Raw genomic sequence first — 18147 nt, 5'->3', positions numbered from 1 at the left:
GGTGTACTCGATTGGCAGTTCATTCTGGGAGAATCAACAGAATTCAAAACGAGCGGATCAGAATCTCTTTCTGGAACTGTCGGAACTGTTCCCACCAGATGGGCAGACGGGTGGTGCAGACAATCAACATGTCGGAAAAGCGACTCATTTACTCTTGCTCATGATGTAATATGACGTTTCCTTTGTTTTTATGTGCACAAAGAAAAAAAAAACAATAGACCAATCCACACTTTAAAAAAATTGATGTCCCATGGCCGCAGTCTTTGGGGAAAAAAACATAGAATTCTCACAGTAGCCTTTGTAGTTTAGAGGGTTGTACCTTCGTCATTTGACGTTAAAAATCCGTCTCCGCTGTGAATTTTGACTGCCCCAAGTTGGGGCAACCCTCACATCGAAGGAAAAAATTAAATTCCAAGAGATTTCTTAACAGGACGCCCTAATATTTGGTTGCATAAAGAAAGGAAAAGTTGGTTTTTCCATTTTCACCTTTGGGTTGACCCCACAAAGTGTGAATTGGACTGTATCGATCCAGATAAGAATATAGCCATTAGAATTTGGTTCAAAATTAAACAATTTCTGAATTTGTGAGAAGCATTTATTTAATATCAGACCATACGTATACACATGCTAAACTTAACGTTATTATTACTAACCAAGTAAGGCAAAGGCAGTATTTTACTCTGTCCCAAGATATCATCGACTCACATTTTGCTTAATTGCTTGATATTTATAAATACCTCAGGGTTCAAACGATGTTCAAAGATTTCTCAATCGAAACGACCCTGTTGGCTTATCAGGTTTCAATACAATGCTAAAAAAAATGTGATATGTCTACGGAGATTTTGTATTGCAGCAAGCCTGGATGATAACGTTGAAAAATCGCGTGATGTCTTCAGAGTGTATTCCGAATGGAGAAAAGATGTAACCATTTCTCATTATAAATCTCCGTAAGGAATCTGTTTTCGTTCCTGTAAATTTTTCCGAGTGAAAAATGATAATGTATCAATGAAATTATCTTGGAAATTATCCCTTTCAACTATTTCACGGGTATGTGTATTTTTATTAAAAATCGTCCAAATGTGCTGCGTAAATATCTTGGGGCAGACTATAAAAGGTCATTATTAAGAATATTGACAAAGCTTGAATTTTCATGCGGACTGTCATCATCTTCATCATCCATCTCAATAATGCATAGTGCCGCATTTCTCAATTCTGTTTCATTCGATTCGTGAACAGCCATAGTTCACAGCGAGTCGGGAACAGTCCAATCGAGCGCACCCAAAGAGTCGAGTGTTTTTTCTACCTCCTAATCAAAAAAGATTTCCAATCCATGTCTAACTAGTATGATTGCGAATGTTATTGTCATTTAAATTTTAGACCACGTGGTTTTATTTGACCCTTTAATATATCGGACTGTCATAAGTAAAATTCTTGACTGCTGGAACAAGGGAATGACATTACAGCAGTGTTTTAATGTTCATTAATTAAATGAAAAAAGAATATCGATTTCTTTAAAAATATTTTTATAAGTTTATTATTCTTTATAAATGCCATAACGTCTATTCATTAACATTTCATTTTTTCTAGTGATATTCATGTCTTTTGAGAATTGTTACAAGTGATAAGCTATCCGTAAATGTCTTGAGAATTAAGATCATATTTCAGAGAGAGAGAGAGAGAGAGAGAGAGAGAGAGAGAGAGAGAGAGAGAGAGAATGTGGGTTTACTATTTTGAAGCGAAGATAGGTTAAAATGAACATTTTTATTTAAAACATCAAAAAGTAGCACATAAATAATGTCGTTAAATTGTCTTGAAAAGTCGAATTGATAGCAAGCATGTAGAATTTGTGTTATCATATATATAGATTTGTAATGAACTCGGCCGTACATCGATTTTTTTAGAGGGTAGGGAAGGGGGGGATTGAATGGAAACAAATACTGTTTTAAATCTCTCTGTACGCATCGTTGTTTTTTTTTTTTTAAAGAAAGGACCCGGCAATCTGATTTTTTTCTATATGCCATACAAGAAAAACTTTGATGAGATTTAATACGCATAAAATGATCGAAGATAATTTCAATCGAGAATTTAATAGGCAAAAGTAAGTCACCGATGTGCACACATTTAGGGTGATTTTTTATTTTATTGGACAAATTATCAACAAAGACAACGCAATTGGGATTAGACTTCTATATAGTGAACATGCTGATAATGTATTCTAAGCTGTGTATACCAAAAGCCGTCTTTATCGAAACGGACACAATCGAACTTTTAAGAAAGGAGTGTAACTGCATGTAACGGTTCACCGGAAATACATTGACCACGCGACGAATCAACACTGATCAACAGGTGGCTGATAAAGAAAAGACATATGCATTGGCAAAATGTTTTTATGCTAGGGACGATGGCTTAATATTCAATTACAGCTGTACTTACGAATTAAATAATCAAGTTTTTTGACGGAATAAGTTAAGTTTATCATATATGTACATGTTTACACGTGATGTCGACTGTCTTTCTCCCGCGGTATTCAGGAACAAGTACTTGTGTAAAAAAAAATTGCTTGCATCTTTCCTTTCGTTTAATGCATTTCACCGTTTGACAAAAATCCCACAACTAGCTACTTATACATGCTATTGATTATTATACATAAAGGTATAGGAATATATATTTACTTACGTACGTATTATGTTAACTTTGCCATAATTTAGTTCTTCCCTGTTTGTTAACAATGTTCATGTATCTCATGTATTCATGTATTCTACTGCCCTTGAATAATACCGTGGTACATAGAAATAATGCTTTTTAAAAATGCAGACTTTACTGGTAAATTTTATTGGCAAAATACTGAAAGAACTCAATATTCCATGTACAGATTCAACTGACGTCGCAAACGTCAAACTATGACGTCATTGATGATGCACGATGTAAGCATGAATACACAGTATAAAATTACTAGATAAAACATGTTAAAGTTCAGTTTATATGCATTTCTTCCTCAAATATTTAATAAAATGATGATTTTGTAAATAATCAGAAATAATTCTTTATCATTATTAACTAAATTCTGCTATTTCAATAAAAAGAAAGCAAATAATTTCCCTAAAATAGAGTGGTCTGTTTTATTTTCTGATACTAAAATTTTCAAAATTTGTAAAATACATATTGGCCACACTTGAGTACCTCTACGAAATTTTGCAGGCAGAAGCATTTATGCAATATCTCTCAGTTTTAAAAGTTTCAAAGAGGTACTCAAGTGTGGCCACATTCAAATTTTGGAAAAACTGCAGTAAAATCTACAATTTTCAGCTATTTTTAACGATCATTGTATGTTTGGTGATGCGCATGTGCTAAACGGTGGGGCTGAAGTGAAAAAATTCCATATGCATAGAAGCAGAATATTGTGCCCTACATTATAAGTAATTACAATTTGTATTGTTTCAAACTTGAGTTTTGTGAAAATTTTAAGGCACATTTTGATGCTTCGTGGCTCTACCTCTTTATAAACGGAACGTGCAAAATTAAGACAAAATCATTAATGTCAGTCTTTTCTTCGATCTAGAACATGTACATATATATCACTTGAAATTCGATTATTTTATTAATTAATTTTTTAGGAATGTACACATATCATATAAGTGCATGTAAGCTTTAATTAAAGCTGGAGATTAAATAGTCATTTTTTAAAAATTGTATTTGCTATATATTCAAATGCAAAATCAACTGAAAGGCATTTTTAAAAATTTCCAACAATAAGAAATATGAAAAAGTATAAAATCACGTATTGGTTTTTAATGTGTGTGTGGCAGCTTCGTCAAAATCATCTTGACAAGCAATTAAAAAAAGGGCGAATTCTCATATTCATGAAAAAAAAACCTAACTGTAACTTCAATTCAATTAGAATTCCTTATTTGCAGTTTCATTTATTACATGCTCCTACAAAAGTGGAGGGGGGGGGGGGCAAATCCATAATATTTGCAGCAGCTACATACATTTATATTATACTTTGGATCGGATGTTTTGGAAGAAATCTATCGAATTAACAAACACACTTGATTAGTAATTGTTATAAGTGCAGTAATGTACATTTAGTAAGACACGCGAGTTATGCTCCCTTTTCAAGATTAATGAAATCGCCCAACTGAACGAAAATCGGGTCAAACCCCGCTTTGGCGATTTAGTTCCTCCAGTAAAAATTCCAACTGTATAAATATATATTTGTTTTAATCCAAACTGATGAATCTCTTGTAATAATGATAATCCAACACCAGCTATCACTTACATTGTACCGTAATAGACAATATGTTACAACTTGTTGCGATGACCCCCTCCCCCTTTTCCACCGTTCAAATATGTGATGAACATCCTTTTACTTGAAAACTCTTGCTCGCTGTTGTTATTACATGTACATTCCATATAACATTTTCACTGTTCAGTTGTGAATGTAAATGCTGACACCTTAAACATGCATCGGTTAATCTTTTTTGTGAAATATCATGATATTGCTTGCTTCCATTGTCTGGACTGTTTCGGAGAATGCAACTTTCAAACCTTAGACCTGACGTCAGGCAACGAGCTTTGTTACTTTCATCCTCCATTTTGATTAAAGCTGAAAGCTTATGTTATGTAAAGTAATGTCGTGAGGAAAAGTTGTTTTAAAATTAACTAAAATTATATTTTTGAATTTGATAGCTTTACTTACATGTTATTACCGGTAAAGACTCATTGACAATTAAAAATTGTTAATTAGTAAATGACAGTAATTTCCGTGTATTTATATTGAACTCCACACGCATAGTGTATTTGCGCCATGTAATGAATAAATTAATAATCAAAATTAATTATCAGTTTACAAGTGAAAATGGCGACTTCCCGGTAAAACTATATTACCGGTAATTTGAACTTTTTTGGTTTTATTGTTTGTATCGGTATAATAGAACAGTTAAAATATACAGTTGGAGGACTCATCAAGATTCTAGTCCTCTCGAGTAAGCATATTTCTGTCTTCAATTTCTTATTCCAGCGACAATATTGGTACTAATAATATCCAAGAGACAAATAGAGAGTATCCACTTATATATATATAAAAAAAAAACATGTTTTAAGATTAAACAAAAATACCCCAGTGGAAGTAATTTCTTTCTACATGTATAAGGAAAAACTCTAAATGACTTTCAATGAAAGTTTCATAATTGGCATTTCTAAATCACCAGGAAACAATAATAAAAATGTGCATTCCCCCTACACGCTATCTATAGAAATTAAGAGACCAGTATATAGCTTCGCTTTAGTTGGCCTGGCATCGTTATATCATTGTTTGGCATTTATAAACAAAAACATTTGAACGAAGAATATTCAATACACGTGTGTGGTAAGCCCTGATTTATACGGGTGTTGTCATTGTTTGATTCGATATACATGTACCCCAAACTGAAGGTGATTAAAAATGTAGCAACTGGGTCTACATCTTCGCTAAAGGGTTTCTGATATATATATAGTATAAGCACCGCTCCTCACGAGGAGCAATGCGGATCAGAAACACTTTGCTAGCGAAGATGGGTCCACATATGATAAGTTTTGTAATATAAAAAAAACTGTTACAGTTCCTACAATATGACAATGCCGAATTATCATTAATTATACAGTTTGTCAATTGTCCTCACTTTGTAACGCTATGAAATAAATGTATGAAAAATATAAAGTTTTCAAATTGTTTTCATAGAAAATATCTAGTAAATTGATTAAATCACAAATAATTCTATTAATGACCGATATTTCTTCAAACTTTGTATATAGATCACTTGAGAGTTGCTGAATGAATGTTGTATTTCACATCCTTTTTTGGAATACTTTGCGTTTAAGCGCAAAAACTTTGCGATGAAATGCAATAAGTATTGCGATTGAAAGCACTAAAAATTCTTTTCAACTTGCCTCAACATGCTTTCGTAAATACGACCCCCAGTAAATTGGCAGAAAAATTAATTTCGGAATTTCTTCTTTTATTTTGCTTTCACTTAACCTTTGATACATGTACTGTTTTTATATTCTTATTCTATATAAGCTTACAGATGTGAAACAGATCTGAATTAAGGTCGCTAACTATAGTTTTCTGTCCGAAAACTACAGTTTACAACCGATAAATCTAGTTTATCGACTGTAAAACTATGTTTAAGCTCATTTTGCGAAATTGGCGTGCCATAAATTTGAAATATAGATGATTATCGTTAACCATATTTTCTGTTCGTAAACTACAATGTACACCTCATAAAACCAGTTTATCGTCTATGAAACTATGTTTTGCTTATTTTTGTGAATTTGGCGTGCAATAGGTGTCGCCAGAGACATATCAGGCACTTAGCATCGTTTTTGAAAGTAGGGGGGGGGGGGGGCAACCTCATAAAAAAATGGAAACACCCTTCCCCCCGAAAGGAAACTCTCGAATCCCAATTTATCAAATTATGAAATACCTAATCGGGGGAGGGGGGAGAGGGAGAGAGAGACAATGTGTGTAATATTCCCTTTTCTCTCATTTTCACTCTCGATTTTCATTTCTTATATGCTCCCCAAAAACCGTGACAACTCCACTGTAATTCATTTTTATAAATTCAAAGAAGATGGATGAATAAGGCGTGTAAAATGCCCATATGAGGAATAATTAGATACTGCAAAATTAAACTATCATTAAATCTGATACTTATAAAAAAATAAATTAAAAACAATGTATATTTAACGTAACATCGGTTTGTAACCCTTAAATATTTTAAATACTTGCAATAGTATGATTGCAAGGTTGATTCAAACTGGTGTATATGCGTGTCAAAACCTCCAAACAGTGTCAATTTTATAACTTCAATGCATTTTCTTTCATAAAGTGGGACTGAGCTCCATATTTTTGTCATAGTCTAAATGCGGTTTAATGGAATTTAAACCGATTTTAATCAGCAAAAATGTGGAGAGATGACCCACCCTACTTTAAAAATGTCAGTTTGTAGCCCAACAATTGCACATTTTATAAAAATAATACAAGTCCCTAAATTCGTGGCCAACGTTTCATATAGCATTTAAACACCGCACTTTGACGTGAATGAAATGGCTGAGTGGTTAGAGTAACAGACATTCGTTGACTTTATAGAACTTTGGTTTTTGAGTTTTGGGTTCGATACCACCAAAACTAAAGGAATTTTTTTTTTAAATTTCTCATCGTTTTTCGAAATATTTCAAACTGAATATAGTTAGAAATTACCCTTTTGTAAACTTGTATTATAACGTATCAAATATATTGAATTGAAAAAATGTTAAATTTGAAATTGTATTTTACAGCTAAACCAAATGGGCAGTTGCTCCATCTTATTCAGAAAAATGTCTGCTGCGAGAAAAAGTGTGTGTATGTGTGTGTGTGGGGGGGGGGTACTATAGCAATTAACAATTAAGCAATTATCTTATCTGATCAAATTTCCGTTTCGCACCCATTTTTTCGATACCTAATTTTCATGTGCAAAACGGGAGTTCAAACCTACAATATATTTCCCGACGCGATTATCTCTCTTTGTAATGATTCATTCATTTAAACCAGCTCTAAAACAAGCGTTCCGATTAGTCGTATCAAATTATTTTTCAACCAATGCGAAATAGCCTCTCTTAGAGTTTTAGGCAATTTGTTAAAAAAGTAGTTCTTAAACGTATTAATCAATCGGTAGTGAAAGAAAATGGTCATATTTGGTAGATAAAAACACAAGACTTGTTGTTTATATATAAAAAAATAATAGTTAATTAATATTGGAGTATCATCATCTACTGCTTTAGAAAATGTGATTTTTCACCAGTAATATATTTTGTCGCGGAACTGGTTCAGAGAGGTGCTGTACGTCTCCATCATGTCGGACAATCGGCGAGACCTCCGAAATCCTCAAATTATGTAAAAATGGATAAGCTGCATATTCAGTGTATAATGTGAAAGCGATAATTATGATATTGATGTAAAAATGGGGAACTGTTTGTGCCCAGATAACTCCAATCTTAACAATTCGGCCGCTCAGCCCGCGTCAAATGTCCAGCCTCCTCAGCTGAAACCACCAGAGCCAAATGGAGCAATTGTTTCTCCAAATCAAGTGACGATAACAACACCTCCACAGCCGGCTAGTCCTGTGATTAATCCACTAACAGTTCTTCCGCAGTCCGGCCCTACTCCTGAGTCGACCCCCTCCACAGTCAAAACATTTGTAGCTCTTTATGATTATGATGCGAGAACCGATGAAGATCTCAGCTTTCGTAAAGGAGAGCATTTAGAGATAATAAATGACACACAAGGTGACTGGTGGCTTGCTAGGTCAAGGACAACCAAAAATGAAGGCTACATACCATCCAACTATGTAGCTAAACTTAAGAGTTTAGAATCAGAACCGTAAGTGTTGTGTCTTGAATTGTTATAGTCTGGCCAGTTAGCTTATTAAATCACAATATGATTGCAGCAAGTCAGTTATCACTTGACTGTATGTTAAAACAATAACTGTGTTCATTGAATAAGTATATTGTTCTGTACAAGAATAAGTTTTGGGTCTGTTTTATGTCCTATGCATCGTCATTTACATCACTCTATACATCTCTAAAATTCATTTTGTGAAGGTAGTTCACATTTATATTATACTACATGTATTTGGTTTATCATAGATGTATGTTGTTATGCACCACCTGTGTAAAAAGAACAATGTTGTGCTGAAAAGTGATATCAAATCAAATATAGAGTACATACTTTGTGCTTCTTGGTGGTATTTGTAGGGTTTCTTTCAACTGACGAAAAATTGACAAATTAAAAGAAGCTAATGAATGCAAAGTCTAATATAAGAATAAGTCTTGCCACTTTAGTCCCTATTCAGTAAGCATCCACCCATTGACTAGCTGTGATACTCAATCTTTTGTTTACAGCTTAATTTTATTGATTTTCATCTTTCACTAAAAAATGTACTGCTTTAATGGCTTTCAAGGAAATTCAAACAGTTATCATGGCCAGAAATTAGTCCTGATAAACTTGTTTTGAGGCTTGGAACATTATGTAAGAATTTGGTAAAACCAAAATTGATCGGCAGTTGCATCAAAAATTCAATCCTGGTGTTAAACATTTTGATAAGGCATGAGCGTGGATTCAGGAATCCAAACCTAAGGGTTCATTTTTAACTTTTCTGCACATTATTCAGGCCGCATTATTCCAGCCACACTACTGTTAACTGTTGCTTGTTATTTATTTTTGACAGAAAAATCAAATTGCCTGTAGACTATACAGGCAATTTGATTTTTCTGTAAAAAAAATAAATAACAAGGCTGAAGTTTACGAAAGTTTTTAAAAATTCTTGAAAATCTTGTTATCAGCAACTTCCAAGTTCCATCATTCTCACCATCATATTTTAAAACTCACTGTATGTTATGCTTTTTAAAAGTTTGACGGCTCCTTCTTATTCTTCATTGCAACAATATGTCAAACTAAACCATGAATACTAGTCAATTCAACATTTAAGGGTTGAATTAACTGACTTGCAATGTACCGTAAATTTATTACATTTGGCTTGGTATTCAATATAGCATGTTTGGCGGAATGTGGCTTTGGCTAAAACAAGTACATTGCCAAATGTTAAACATATATATATACATGTATATATGTAGATAGATAAGTACATCAAAAACATGTTTAATCAGATCCGTGCTAACCTGTATAAAAAAGGCAATATTTGACAAATATTGTACATGCTAAATATTAATTTATATAATATGTTTTAAATTGTCGGATAACATATACAGGGTTTGACATTAATATTAGCCTGTTAGCTTCCGACAATTTAAAACATGTTATATTGTATAATACGTTTTAAATTGTCGGAGGCTAACAGGCTAATGTTAATGTCGAACCCTGTATATCAGTTATAAATTTATTGCTAGAACCTCATCAGTTATGAAAATTAAAAAAGAAATACTTTCTAAAATCAAGAATTTAAGAATTATTGTTTTACCCTAAATATAGAAAATAAAGGGGTTTTATTTTTTGATAATGTTATTATCAGAAAAAAGAATATCCAATTTACAAGGGCATTAAACATTATTAATTGTCCACCAACGTGAACCAAAGTTTATGCTGATTTTAATACACCTTTTACACTAGGAATATTTTATGTTGTTTATAAACTTCTGAATCCTCTGTGACAATTTACTTGAAAAATATTATATTGCTGTAGTCAAGATTGACTAAATACAGTTAGGCCTTTTTAAAAAAAAAAATACTATTTGACCCTTTAACCATGTTTAAAATGTTGTAATTTTTATTTTGTTGCAGGTGGTATTTTGGTAAGATTAAGCGAGTTGAAGCTGAAAAGAAGTTGTTATCTGTAGAGAATGAACATGGTGCTTACCTTATCAGAGACAGTGAAAGCAGGCGCAATGACTATTCTCTTTCTGGTAAGAAAATTTGTCTTAATCTGTTTAAAGTTCTTTGAGAGATTATTAGATACATGCATTTGTATTATCTTTTCATTAAGCGTAGTAAGTTCCAGATACTTTACCCGTCAAAATATTAACTTTGAATTTTACAGGAAGTTTGGCTATTTGTTGAATGTGTGAATTTTCAGAAGTCTGTAAAGTTTAGACGATTACAATCAGTCTGTAAAGTTAAGACGATTACAATCAGTCTGTAAAGTTAAGACGATTACAATCAGTCTGTAAAGTTAAGACGATTACAATCACACAACTGATTGTTTTCTGTTACACTTACCTAAACTAATGATGGGAGTAAGAACATGATGTTACACATCTATACTGGGGATTAATGATAAATTCAGATAAAACCAATTAGTGTTTGTCTGTTTGAGAGGACCACGTCCATTTTGTGTCATAATTGAGTGTGTACCCATCAGTCAGTTTAGTTTACTACCAAGCTTGTTTAGACTTGCATTTCATAGCAAGACTTCCATGGACTTAGAAAAAATTGAATATTTTGCAGTTTCCGTACATTTTCTTCACAGAGGTCTACAAGGGAGGAGTCATAAGTGTTTCACAAACATCTGTTGTTTTTGTTTTTCTTTGTGTTTGTTAGAATATTCAAACTGACTTTAATTAAAAATTGTGCCTTTGCAAGATTGTATCATAATCTTAAAAATACCGTAGATACCGGGGTATTTAAAAAAATTAATTTGAATATTGTGTTTTATGATTGCATGATCCAATAGGCATTTAATTCTGTCATCTTATTCGCTCATCTTCTTTGTCTTCAGCAATTTAGTTTATTTATTTTTTAAAGAAAAAAAAGCAGAGATGCTGGGCAACATATTAAGAAGATTCTATCATTTTGCTACATGTACTTAACTTGTAAACACTTTTTTCTAACAAGCAAATATTAAAGGTAAAAATTGGTTAGAATACTCAACACTAATGAACACTTTGATGACAAGGGAAGTAAGAAAAAAGTGAATTTTAGTGACACTGCAGAATATAAAGCCCAAACTTGGTGTTAGTCTTAAAAAGAAAATGAAACATCATGATTTGTTTAACCTCATTTGCTTTTAAGCTTAAAAACTCATTGTCAGTATTTTGTGTCATCCACCCTTGACTTCTGTTACCTGAAATGTATACTAAAGCGGGAAGGTGAACTGAAATCATACGTATTGTCTAAACTTGACTAAGGACTGCATGATGGACAAAGACTTGTTAAATGTTAGTCAGGCTTTTAACCACAGGATACACCTCACTGGTTCCACTGAAATGCACCATCTCGAATAATTACAGTTCAGGCATGAGTGTACACCTGATCTTCATTCAACAGTAATATGATGTACTTGGTCTAATATTACAGGTCAGAAAAAGAACTGACTCTTGAACAAAGTCATTTTGTATAGGTATCTTGTGACATACCCTATTCATCTGTCCTTAATTTCTAGTAACATTTAGATTTGTAAATTGGTCTAGTAAGTTTGAGGTTAATTTTTTATAGTGAGAGATGGAGACACAGTGAAGCACTACAGAATTCGACAGCTGGATGAGGGAGGGTTCTTCATTGCTCGTCGTGTCACCTTCCGAACTCTGTCGGAGCTAGTGGATCACTATAACTTGGAGGCTGACGGACTATGTGTTAACCTTCGCAGGCCCTGTACTCAGGTCAGAAACTTGTCTTCAACACCCTATCCCCCCCCCCATCCCAGTATCCCAGTAATCCGCTATACACCACATTAAAAGAACTCCTTAATGTTAATTTTAGGGGTGGATGGTATGAGGTTTAACAAAAAATAAAGTTAAGATGCATGAGGGGGGGGGGGGGGGGATGACTGTTGGAGCTTGTAGACTGGTGATGATGTAATAGATCAGCAGACAATGGGTTGCAGAATGAGTCAACTCTGTTTTAAGTCTGTTGATGAACTATGTAACAGTTCCAAGTGTGGCCCATTAGCATAGCGTGTATTGATTTCTCTGTAACAACATTAGCACTTGCTGAACTGGTATAGTCTTTGCATGTCAGCGAGGTGTCAGACAACACCATTATTGTACACTGTCAATAGAGCAAGGGCTCAGTAGTAAGGCAGCATTGATCAAGTGGAAAGGAAGCTCCTCCTTAGATTAAGTGGTTCCACTTGAAGGCTCCCACAGATGTAGTATTTATTCTGAACATATGGACACTTCGCATCAATTGTCTGTTCAGAGTGTGCCCAGTGCTTGTAAATTTTGTCAATAAACTTTGATTAAGCAAAATATCTGTGTGAAATATGAAGATTAACTGCTCTCTTGTTAGTGTTATGTAAGAAATCAAAAATGATGACTGATGTGTATATATGTATTCTGATATTTATATTCTACTGATTAATCCATTCAAACTAAAAAATCCTTTCTATTTTTATAATTTTTTTTTACAAAAAATAAGAATTCTGACTCTTACTTTTGAGTAGAAATATTGAAAAATGGATGTAGAAGATGTTTAGGGATGATATATTGATTTTCTGCCAGATAATCTTATTTAATAGAGGGGCATTTTCTGTGAAATTCTCAGAGGACTTATCTGTATGTCCTGTTGTCATGGTTTGCTGCCAGCTATGTCAGTATTAATTCTGAAAGCTTTAAATCTTTCTCCATGCAGAAAAGTAAAATGTTTCCCCATTCTCAAATAGGTTTAATCATTTTACTTGAACATTTATTGCAAATATGCAAGCAAACATCATAATTTCGAAAATAAAGTCTTCTGTGTAATGCAAATATACAGAATCAGGAAGTGATATTTGACCCACTCATGACATTGTGTGTATGAAATGTCAAAATGGTTTCATACAAAGTTAAGTTTAAGGTAGACATATTTTATGTTTCCGTGGCTGACCCAAACAATTTCCCATGCACTCTAAATTCCATTGTTTGTATTGCTGTCTGGCTTATGATTAAGACAGAATCCTCTTTTTAAAAACTGCTACATCATTGCCACATCTTGTACAGATATTGTTTGTCTTGGAGATCCGGGCCTGATCAAATTTAAATAGAAGGCATAGTTGACTTTTGTCTTCTTTTGATTTCTGAAACACCTTGGCTTATTTGGTCTTCTAAAAGTGTACAGAACTGTATTTTTTTTCACCCTTTTATCTAGACCACTGTATAAATACACCCAATATTTTCACAAATTTATGTTTGTTTGATGAATTTATTTAATGACTGTAAGTTTTGAAACATGTTTCCTATCATCTCTCTTCGGAAAAAATGAAGTTCTATTCTAGTAAAAGAAATACTGGTACTTAACAATCATAAAAGCCTGTTAATTTTTTATTTATACATGTATCGGTATAATTTTATTTAATAGCTGTTTGAGCTAGAACATTTCTATGTGCCCCCTTCCACCAAAAATAATACCTAACATTGTAGAGACATGGTTACATCAATGCACTGCTACATTTTATTACAGATAGAAAAACCACAGACAATAGGATTGTCTTATAACACCAAAGACCAATGGGAGATCCCCAAGTCCTCACTGAAACTGCTGAGAAACATTGGGCATGGTCAGTTTGGAGAGGTATGGGAGGGTCTGTGGAACAGCACCACCCCTGTTGCCATCAAAACTCTGAAACCAGGTCAGTACCTACCAAAACTGCTGTGTTAGACTCATAATTAAACTGAACTAGGTCACTTTTAAACATAGATAAATGAACATTTAATTTTATTTATTTCTGTAATGTTGATCATTCTGGTCAAGCTTCTCAAGACTAAGCCCATTTAGGGCCGAGTATAGGACTGCCTTATTATGGAATTATTAAATCTGATAAACCAATTTTGACTGTTACTTTTTCAGATTTAAATAAGTATTAAAAACACATATTTGATATTAGGTATCATGCACAATTTTCAAAATTAATTTCTATAAGCCATAGTGCATGCTTTTTTGTTGATTCAAGATTTTTAGCCCCATCTTTTAAGACAAGATGTATACAAATGACAGTGTCACAGTAGTATTTATTAATATGACTGTAGGAACAATGGATCCTAAGGATTTCCTGGCAGAAGCACAGATAATGAAGAAGCTGAGACATCCCAAATTGATCCAGTTGTATGCAGTGTGTACACAAGATGAGCCTATCTACATCATCACTGAACTGATGCGGCATGGTAGCTTACTGGAATACTTACAGGGTATGTAGACCACTGGGATATAGTCAGAAAACAACTGACCCAAGCAGTTCCAATCTGTTTGCATTGAAATCAACTTCAACATTTTCTTTTTATTTTGAAGGTAAGGGCAGGACTCTGAAGCTGCCACAGTTGATTGATGTGGCTGCTCAGATTGCTAGTGGTATGGCGTATTTGGAATCACAGAACTACATCCACCGTGACCTGGCTGCCCGTAATATACTCGTATCCGACAACAACACTGTCAAAATAGCCGACTTTGGATTAGCCAGAGTTATAAAGGTAATTGAAGTGTCTATACCTATACCATCTTGTTTGAGTAGTAAAGTTTTATTTTTATTGATCTTTTTTTTCAAGGGAGATTGGGAAGGGAGTTGATGCATGTTAGATTAAAATAAATGTTAATGATATTGAGACCTCTATTTGAAATGTTTATTATGATCTTTTGTAGGAGGATGAATATGAAGCAAGAGTGGGTGCCAGGTTCCCGATCAAATGGACAGCACCTGAAGCTGCCAACTACAACCGCTTCACCATTAAGTCAGATGTGTGGTCATTCGGAATCCTCCTGACAGAAATTGTTACTTATGGAAGAATACCATATCCAGGTTTGTACAGTCAATTGTGTGATGAATCATTTGAAAATAACAGTTACATTTTAATTTTGTTGTAAGAGCTCTATAATTACAATATTTTTTGGAGTTAAAATTAGCTTCTCAGTTTAGTCACTTGCTTTACCTACAGTATACCGGTATATAAAGTAGCCTGAATCTCTGCATATTCAGATCAACAAGAGAATTTGCTCTGTACAGCCATTCTTTGAAAAGACTGCATGTAAATCACTGATATCATTATAAATACATGTACATGATATCTTTGTCATAGAGATGTATTTATATGTGACAACTGGCATGAATCAGGAAGCAGCAATCTTCAGATATTGGCCATCCAAATTGCGTGAAGTGCACAATAATGATTTGATTTACGCTTTCAATGGCAGTGTGCATACATGTTCTCTCAATCTTGCTGTAGGTATGACCAATGCCGAAGTCCTTCACCAAGTAGAACATGGCTACAGAATGCCCTGTCCCCCGAACTGTCCCAAGCCTCTGTACGATATCATGCTGGAGTGTTGGAGGAAGGAGGAGATGGAGAGACCCACTTTTGAGACCTTGCAGTGGAAGCTGGAGGAGTTCTTCACCATAGAGGGCTCCGACTACAAGGAAGCGGCCAGTGTCAGATAAAGTCCCACTACTCACGTACAGGAATCTATTGCTGCCTGACTCTTTTTTGTGCTCACTGTTGACGTTGACTTGAGGGGTTGTCGAGGAGGACTCTGACAGAGCCACGGATTCACCGAGTCCATGACCAAGTGGAACACATTGCTGTATTATCTGCTCATTAGCTTTTATTTAGTGCAATCGATGAAGCAAAGCTTTTGTACAGGTTGTAGTTTAAGTTTCAGAGCTGCTTCAAGAGTGATGTTTTTAAAAAGAAATCTTTTTATCTAGTCAATATGATTCAGGTTTAGAGCAAAAATGTGTATGCCTTTTCAGAACAGAGGTAGAAACAGCAATATTCCTGGTTGTTCATCATTCAAGGGGCAGTATTATAACATATTATGACTACTATCAAGATTGTTTTAAAAAGTTTAACAAGATTTTATAAATACCCAGTATATATATATGCATGTATATAAAAATGATTATGGAAATAACTTTGCATAATTTAAAAAAATTATTTCAATAGAATATCATGAATAATTATATATTTGAAATGTATGGCATATATTTTGGACCGAGTACCAGCAAGAATAAGTCGTAAACATGATTCTATTTGTATTTGATGTTGTATTTTTTAGATGCTTTATTTGCATTAACCAACTCAACAAACATACCTTAGGTTGTGAGAGAAATTTTCAGTAGGTTGTATTTTAATCATATAAAACAAGGAATGGTGCCAAAAAAGTTTCTTAATACACTGTACTTTGTTTAACTTATCTCCACTGATTCAATTTCTGAAACATAGTTCAGTGCCCCTACACTTAATATCATATTAGAGTATCATTATTGTAGAATATCAGTATCGGTTCATTTCTAACACAAAGGTTGTCTTAAGGTTCAAGTGTAACAGAGAAAGGTTGTCTTAAGGTTTATGTTTAGCCAAGAGAAAGTTTGGTGGAGTCTATGACCACAAACTAGTTTGGAACTTGATCAATATCCTCATGGTCCTTCCATGGAGTTAAGAAGAAATTGTAACCAAATGCATTTTTTTCATAACATCACATCGGATTTGCAATGATCATCGCACTTGTATACTGATTATAATCCATGAATTTTCAGTTCATACTTTTTCTGTTTAGAAGGTGCAATGCATGATATGTATTGTGTGAATAAGTAAGAGCATTATTGTTACCCAATGTGTGAACCATTCAGAACAGTTTGTAAAATGCACAACTCAGCAGGTGCAACCCCAGGAACAATTTTAAAATGTATGTACATTGTGTCATTTTTATGAAATAAGGTTGTACTCTTTTAAGCAGTTACTTAGTTGTATTTTTTAGTGTACCACTGCATCCTTGGTAGACCAGCTGTCTGTACCCATTCATGTGCTAAGGACCAGTTATCTCCCCTTTCTGCCTCTGTTATTAACACGTCAGTGCTCTGTAGTCTGTCACATTTGTCATTATTAATTGTCATGTGAAGTATATATTGTCATCAAATAAAAAAATACTAATTAAAAAAGGGCGATTTACTTTTTTCCACACTTTGATCTTTGGCTGTAAAGCACTAATATGGAGTCATTACAATTCATGGTGGCTCATTTTTGTGGATTTTGTGGGTACCTTCTTACAACGAATTTGTCAATGAAGTGTGAAACAAAGTCATATTGGTATATGACTATATGTTAGTACAAAATAATTCTTCACTCTTTCCTAATCATATTCCCTTTGAAGTAGACCTGCCTGGCCTGTTATTTGAATAAATTTGAAAGCCCTTTCCCTAAGGATGCTTTGTACCAATTAAAATTAAAATTGACCTATTGTTTCTGGAGAAAATATTTAAATTACCAAGCCATATGTCCACTCTTTTTTAATTATCTTTCCTTTGAAGAGGACCAGACCCTTTATTTAAACAAATTTGAAAGCCCTTTTTCCCAAAATGTTTTGTATCATATTTAACTGAAATTGACCAAGTGGTGTGGAGAATTTTGAAACATCCAACCATATTTTTACTCTTTCTTAATTATCTCCCAGTTTGACTTTATTTGAACAAACTTGTAAGCCCTTCCCTCAAAGATGCTTTGTACCAACTCTAATTGAAATTGACCCTATCATTTCTAGAAGAAAAGATTTTTAAATCACCCAGCCACATTTTCACTCTTTCTTACCGGCAATTGTCTTTGTTTTGAAAGGGACCTGGCCCTTTATTTGAACTAATTTGAAAGCCCTTTACCCAAAGATGCTTAATGCCAACTTAGATTGAAATTGACCTAGTGGTTTTGTTTACCAAAAGTACA

General features: G+C 33.8%; 1 protein-coding gene across 1 annotated transcript; it reads left to right on the top strand.

Moving 5' to 3' along the window:
* Positions 1-7828: 7828 nt before the first annotated feature.
* Positions 7829-17372, top strand: LOC128165696 (tyrosine-protein kinase Src42A-like). Its single transcript, XM_052830475.1, has 8 exons — positions 7829-8398; positions 10316-10437; positions 11966-12129; positions 13907-14075; positions 14473-14631; positions 14732-14910; positions 15080-15236; positions 15661-17372. Exons 1-8 carry the CDS (start codon positions 7980-7982, stop codon positions 15870-15872), a joined length of 1581 nt encoding a protein of 526 aa, XP_052686435.1. The 5' UTR covers positions 7829-7979; the 3' UTR covers positions 15873-17372.
* Positions 17373-18147: the final 775 nt, after the last annotated feature.

The sequence above is a fragment of the Crassostrea angulata genome, chromosome 10 (assembly GCF_025612915.1).
Source record: "Crassostrea angulata isolate pt1a10 chromosome 10, ASM2561291v2, whole genome shotgun sequence".
Lineage (NCBI taxonomy): Eukaryota > Metazoa > Mollusca > Bivalvia > Ostreida > Ostreidae > Magallana > Magallana angulata.
The sequence above is the reverse complement of the archived record's forward strand: the minus strand, read 5'-3'. Positions and strand labels throughout refer to the sequence as shown.

Excerpts from the sequence above, each read along its gene's own strand:
- LOC128165696 (XM_052830475.1), top strand. The coding sequence starts at position 7,980 with ATGGGGAACTGTTTGTGCCCAGATAACTCCAATCTTAACAATTCGGCC. Across the intron at positions 12,130-13,906 it reads TTCGCAGGCCCTGTACTCAG|ATAGAAAAACCACAGACAAT; the intron begins GTCAGAAACTTG and ends ATTTTATTACAG. Across the intron at positions 15,237-15,660 it reads TGGAAGAATACCATATCCAG|GTATGACCAATGCCGAAGTC; the intron begins GTTTGTACAGTC and ends ATCTTGCTGTAG.